Genomic DNA, 6,936 nt, shown 5'->3' with positions numbered 1-6,936 from the left:
TTATACAAGTCAACATTTTTGAACAGTAAGATTTTTAATGTTTTTTAAAGAATTATCTTCTGCTCACCAAGCCTGCACTAAAATAAAACGCTGGGTTAAATACTACTCAGCACTGGGTAAAATATGGACAAACCCCGAGATTGGGTTCTTTGACCCAGTGGTTGGATTAAATGTTTAACCCAACCTTCTGGGTAGTAAATCAAATGCTGGGTCAAAACAACCCAATCGCTGGGTTTGTCCATATTTTACCCAGTGCTGGGTTGTATTTAACCCATCATTTTTTTAGAGTGTGCAATTATTTGATCCAAAATGCAGCAAAAGCAGTAATATTGTGAAATATGTTTTACTATTTAAAATAACTGCTTTCTATTTGAATATATTTTAAGATGTCATTTATTTCTGTGATCAAAGCTGAATTTTCAGCAACATTACTCTAGTCTTCAGTGACACATGATCCTTCAGAAATCATTCTAATATGCTGATTTGCTGCTCAAAAAAACAAGTAACAGAAATTAATACTTTTATTTAGCAAGGATGCTTTAAATTGATCAAAAGTGACGATAAAAACATTTATAATGTTAGAAAAGATTTCTATTTCAGATAAATGCTGTTCATCTGAACTTTTTATTCATCAAAGAAACCTGAAAAAAAATCTACTCAGCTGTTTTCAACATAATAATAACAATATGTTTTTTTTGAGCAGCAAATCAGAATATTAGAATGATTTCTAAAGGATCATATGACTGGAGTAATGATGCTAAAATGTCAGCTTTGAAATCACAGGAGTAAATTACATTTTAAAATATATTAAAATAGAAAAAAAAGTTATTTTAAATAGTAAAAATACATATATATATATATATATACACACACACACACACACACACACACACACATAGGCCTAGTACTTGTAAATGAAACAGATTTTTGAAGAAGTGTTAGCTGCCTTTTCTTTGTAATTATTTGTGAAATGTGTGTGCATTTCTGTGTGCAAACTGTTTACTGTAAATCAAGTCTCAGAAGAAGACACTTTTAACGCTACCAAAAACATCTCCTCATGCACGTTCATGTCAGGAACAAGGAGCTGTGGGGGTCACGAGGGTCATCATGAAAAACCTTCAAACAAACAACTCCAGACTTCAGGGGTGACATCAATTCCTGGATGGCAGCACGGCTCTAATTCCACTTCCACGCCGGATTTCTAAAACAGGGAAAGGGGGAGGCTGGCAAATAGACAACAACACCGGATTGAGGAAACTGACGAGGGCATACGATGTGCAAAACAAACTTGTTTAAAGCTGACAGTCATGCAGCCCGAGCCGTTTCATTCACTATCGCATCTAAGAAGAGGACAGCTCCTCCCCAGCGCACTAGACCCGAGGACAGCATCCAGCGTGGTGTTCGCTAGCACTTCAAGCCATGCGTTTGTACGCGATCCCGGTGTTGCTGCTGATGGTGGTCGGAGACGCTGACGCGTGGGGTCCCGCTGGTAAATACGCCGTCAGCTGCCCGGATAAATGCAACCCCGCGCTGTGCGGCTCGACGCAGCGCTGCAGGAGCACGGTGCTGGATGACTGCGGATGCTGCCAGCTCTGCGCCGCGGGACGGGGAGAGCACTGCTACCGCACCGTGTCCGGGATGCACGGCGTCAAGTGCGGACCGGGACTCTTCTGCGACTTCTACAAGGATGAGGATGATTATGGAGATGAATATGGCATCTGTAAAGGTACGGGCTGATGTGTGCACCTGCTCAGACAGATGGGATTATGGGGGATTGACATATATTCAACGGATTCATTAATTTTGCAATCAGTTATGTCTTAATTATAAACTGCAACTTTCAGAGAAAAAGAGAACTTAAATACTTAAATGAAATAAAAATAATGACATAGAAAAAAATTCAATTATTTCTTTACTTCCTTACCAAAGAGACGAATTGCTTTATTTCTTTATATTTTTCTAATATATATATATATAATATATATATATATTAGTGCTGTTAATCACATCCAAAATCATATATATATATATATATATATATATATATATATATATATATATATATATAATGTGCGTGTCTATATATCTTTTATATATATATATATTAGCCCATAATTATATCTCATGAGGATTTAAAATGTATTAATATATTAATGTTTAATGTATTAATGTTTCAAATGTATTAATATACTAAACATTTATGTATTAATGGATTTCTAATTTAATCTTAATATAAACATATCTTTAAAAATGAATTTAATATTTAATATATAAAATATGAAATTAGAAGTATAGCTTTCCACCAAAGTTTAAGACATGTATGTACCTTGAAAATCAAACCTTTAATATTGTCTCCTATCATCAATGTAGCCTGCATAAATAAATAAAAATATAACCATAAATATGGAATTCAAAAAGAGCTGTGTAAAAGAGAATGTGTATGCAAAAAATAAATCAATAAAGATTTTATATTTATGATGCCCTTATACCAATTAAATATTCTGTATATATTTCAAATTAGATTAAACAAAAAAAAACTGTAATACAAAGTGACAAAATCAACAAAAGTGACAGTCAAACGAGATGTGAAAGAAAAAATGTCAATAAAGATTTTATATTTATGATGCCCTTATACCAATTAAATATTCTGTATATATTTCAAATTAGATTAAACAAAAAAAAAACTGTAATACAAAGTGACAAAATCAACAAAAGTGACAGTCAAACGAGATGTGAAAGAAAAAATGTTATATATATATATACTCATAAATATATACATTTCTTTTATATATGTATAGTCTCTGTATATATGTTAAAGACTGTCCTGACAAATTGCTTTACTTTTTCCTATTTCCTAAATTTTACTAGCTAGTGTGTCACACAGATTCATCACATCTGTTCAAGGCAGATAATATTCAAATGTTTATGGAAATCCTCATGATTAGCTGATGGTTTCGAGGTGATCTCAGGTTACAGGTTAAAGAACAGTTCGGCATACTAAAGAAAACTCGCCTCCAAATCTCTTTTCTGTACAGTCCTTCAAGGGCCCCTAAATGATTACTTAAAGTATTATGTAAGAACAACGTGAGTTGGTGAAAGAACACTCATTGCTTTGTATTGGTGAAACACACTCCTTCCACACCGATTACTCACACTTACACTCAGCCATTTAATTGAGTCTTACCCCGAGTCTTAGACATAAGTGAGCCTTTTACACAAACACTGGATCGGCAATGAGCAAATATCCTCAAGAAGAGTCGTTGTTAATGACCAGTGGTACAGATCCTCTAATGGCTCTGTTTGTGTTTTCTCTTATCAGACTGCATGTACGGAACATATGGCATGGAATGTCGGAACACATGCAACTGTAAAGCAGGTGGATTGTGTGACAGGGAAACAGGCGCTTGTCTCTCCTTTAAATTCTTGGCTAAAATGGCCATGCTGAAATCTCATTCAAGTGAAGGTGAGTTCACGGTTTATTAAAGCACACAAAACAATTGAATAATTTTTGAATTGACAAAATTGTTCAAATATATTTAAAACGCGTCCTTTGATATAAAGTGACATTATGCGGAATATAAATTTTATTTCATTTTTTTATTATTATTGTATGACAGGTAATGAAGTGGGCTCAGGCGACGGCAACACTGAAACCAGCAGCAATCGGTCTTCCGCTCGCAATTTTCTCACCCCTCGCTGACAGCAACTCTCCATCTTCAGTTTAGTCAGTGTACATGTAGCATAATAAATTAAAGGACCAAACGGATATATTTTAATATGTTTAAGAGGGTCAAAGAAAAAGATACACGTTTTATTCTGTATATTTTACAGATGTGTATGCCAGTTATGTCTTTATTCCAAAGCATGCATTCACATGCACACAAATAAACATGCAAATGTCCAGCAGAGTTTGATTATCCCAATAATAATGTTCCCGCAGGGGCTCATTATGCTGAAACTGAGCGGTTAAACTGAATGAGCACACACAAACACTTTTTACATTAGAATTAAATCATATTTAATGAGATGCATATTCTAAGATTATAAACCAGACTCAATTCCAATTCTGATCAGCATTAGCGTCAAGGTTCACTGATATGACATCTGTAATGCTAAACAGTGATGCTTTTCATGTGTGTGGTGTGCTATATTAAGGCCAAGGAGATTATTATAAATTATGGACTGTATATCCTTCTAATCGGTGTAAATTATTCGCTGTGAATCTCTGTGAAACCCTCTTGAAAGAGATCATATGAATTCTTACTGCTTTATGTATGAGATTTAAATTAAAACAATGTAATTCTATGAGGAAAATACAGTCTCTTGTTGTTGTTGTTTTGCCATTTTTTTTATTTAGTCATGTTTTTCAGTTTTTAATTACAAGTTCTGTTTAAAACATTTGAAATGTGTGGGAAAACGTGCAAAATTGTAACTAATGTTCTCTTTTTAATATTTAAGTTAACTGAGATCTGTTTTTAACCTCAAGATATAGGAGAGACAATGAGACCAAGGAGATTATTATAAATTATGGACTGTATATCCTTCTAATCGGTGTAAATTATTCGCTGTGAATCTCTGTGAAACCCTCTTGAAAGAGATCATATGAATTCTTACTGCTTTATGTATGAGATTTAAATTAAAACAATGTAATTCTATGAGGAAAAATACAGTCTCTTGTTGTTGTTGTTTTGCCATTTTTTTTATTTAGTCATGTTTTTCAGTTTTTAATTACAAGTTCTGTTTAAAACATTTTAAATGTGTGGGAAAACGTGCAAAATTGTAACTAATGTTCTCTTTTTAATATTTAAGTTAACTGAGATCTGTTTTTAACCTCAAGATATAGGAGAGACAATGAGGCAAAATGTCACAGTTTTTACTTCAGAGAATATTTTTTTGAAAGCCGGTATCTTTATATCTGTACGTATTAAAGTCTTGAATGCAAAACTATACTGACCATTATTACTGTTATTGTCCATGAGGAAATGTGTATATATATGTATGTATGTATGTATATATATATATATATATATATATATATATGAAGAGTTAATTTGCAAAAACAGATAACTCCATTTTTAAAAATGTGCATTCCAATTAATCTCAATCAAACTGCAGTTGGGTTATTTTGATTAGGTAAAAAAATAACTACAAAATACAGCTAACTAACACAATAAAAGCATGCTAACATTATATAAAACATGATTTTTGAATATTTATTTCAAAAGAATTATCTGTTTTTGCAAATTAACTTTTCACATATATATATTTTTTGTGTGTTTTTTTTAGTATAATAGAGCATAATTGAGTATAATTATTGAAAATAATAACTTTGTTTTATATTTGCAATAAAATGCATTTAAGTATATTTTTATATTTTAAAAGGTCATTTTTAATGTATATATACATTACCTTTTAAAATATAAAAATATACTTAAATGCATTTTATTTCAAATATAAAACAAAGTTATTTTATATTATATTTTATTATATTTAAAAGGAGAAAGAAATCTCTATATATATATTTTTTTTTCTTTTTCACCTTTTAAAGTTAGCAAAAAAAATCCATTAAATTGCCTAAAATATACTTTAAATGCATTTTTTTTCAAATATAAAACAATGTTATTGCATGATAGATTTAGCTAAAAGTGTCCTAATTTAAGACCAGGGGGTGGGGGGGGGGGGGGGTAATTTGTGTAATTAGACTTTACCCAAAAAAAAAAAAAAGTCAAGAAAAACATAATTACTGAAATACAAACCATGTGACAGCTTCCCCGTGTGACCACTAGCCCCAAATACGAATAAGCAGGCCTTATGCTTAATACAATTTGACATATTTTAACTAATACAAAACCAAATGCTTGGTTAAATTATTATGCACTCTTAAAAATAAACACAAACTTTGATCATTTATATTACATGTTTATCCAGATCTAACCTCCTTTCCAGAGGTTTCTGAATGAAAACACCCCGTCCTCATCCTGAGCAGTACAACAGATGCTCTTCAACACGAGCTCTGAAAATACCCACCGCCGACTATTAATAACCGTCAGATCCCTCACCTCGCCGAGTTCTCATATGAGGCTGTTTCCCAGCATCCCACTTGTTTATTTCCTGTGTTTCCTGACACCTGTGAAAATGGTCTTACTTCCTGTTGTTGTTGTGTCTGCCTCTGGGACAGGATTCAAAAACGGCTGGAATTTATCAACTGACACACGTCACCACAGGACAGGACGGGAAAAGAGGAATGTCTGGCTTCCGTCTCCGCAGCAGGTTGACAAAATGCCTTCCCTGTGGTAAACTTCATGCCACTGAAACATAAACACGGATATTGACACATTTCTGAATGAACTGAACTGCAGTTTTGTGGTGGTTCGATTACAAACATGACAAGTGTACACGAGAGTTCAAAAATACTTATTCCACAATTAAGCCAACTGTTTTCAAAATTGATATGAATAAGAAATGTTTCTTGCACATCGAATCAGAATATTGTCATGATTTCTGAAAGATCATGTGACATTGAAGACTGGAGTGATGATGCTGAAAATTCAGCTTCGCATCACAAGAATAAATTACATTTTAAAGTATATCAAAATAGAAAACAGTTCTTTTAAATTGTAATAATATTTCACAATATTCCACTGTTGTTACTGTATTTTTAATCAAATAAATGCAGCATTGATGAGCATACAAATCTTAGACTCTAAAAGTTAATTCTCTGACATAGTCTAAATGTGAAGCGTATTCTTAGAGACCCATTCGGGAGCTTTTCTTGAGGATTTTCCTTCTATTCATGCATTGCTTCCTCAACAGGCACAGCAATTCTTTCCTCTATAAGCCACAATGAGCTTTAGTATGAGACACCTTTGACTTTATGGCAAGGCCTTTGAGTCTCATTAAAACTCGCACACACACACACACACACACACACACACA

The 6,936-nt window shown here is 32.9% G+C and overlaps 1 protein-coding gene across 1 annotated transcript; it reads left to right on the top strand.

Moving 5' to 3' along the window:
- The first annotated feature begins 1,104 nt into the window (after positions 1 to 1,104).
- On the top strand, positions 1,105 to 4,247 carry LOC107565393 (endothelial cell-specific molecule 1-like). Its single transcript, XM_016250618.1, has 3 exons — positions 1,105 to 1,726; positions 3,320 to 3,463; positions 3,618 to 4,247. Exons 1-3 carry the CDS (start codon positions 1,420 to 1,422, stop codon positions 3,698 to 3,700), a joined length of 534 nt encoding a protein of 177 aa, XP_016106104.1. The 5' UTR covers positions 1,105 to 1,419; the 3' UTR covers positions 3,701 to 4,247.
- Positions 4,248 to 6,936: the final 2,689 nt, after the last annotated feature.

Source organism: Sinocyclocheilus grahami, unplaced genomic scaffold, assembly GCF_001515645.1.
Source record: "Sinocyclocheilus grahami isolate Dianchi unplaced genomic scaffold, SAMN03320097.WGS_v1.1 scaffold999.1, whole genome shotgun sequence".
Classification (NCBI taxonomy): Eukaryota; Metazoa; Chordata; class Actinopteri; order Cypriniformes; family Cyprinidae; genus Sinocyclocheilus; species Sinocyclocheilus grahami.
Note: the sequence above shows the minus strand (reverse complement) of the source record. Positions and strands in the feature narration are given on the sequence as shown.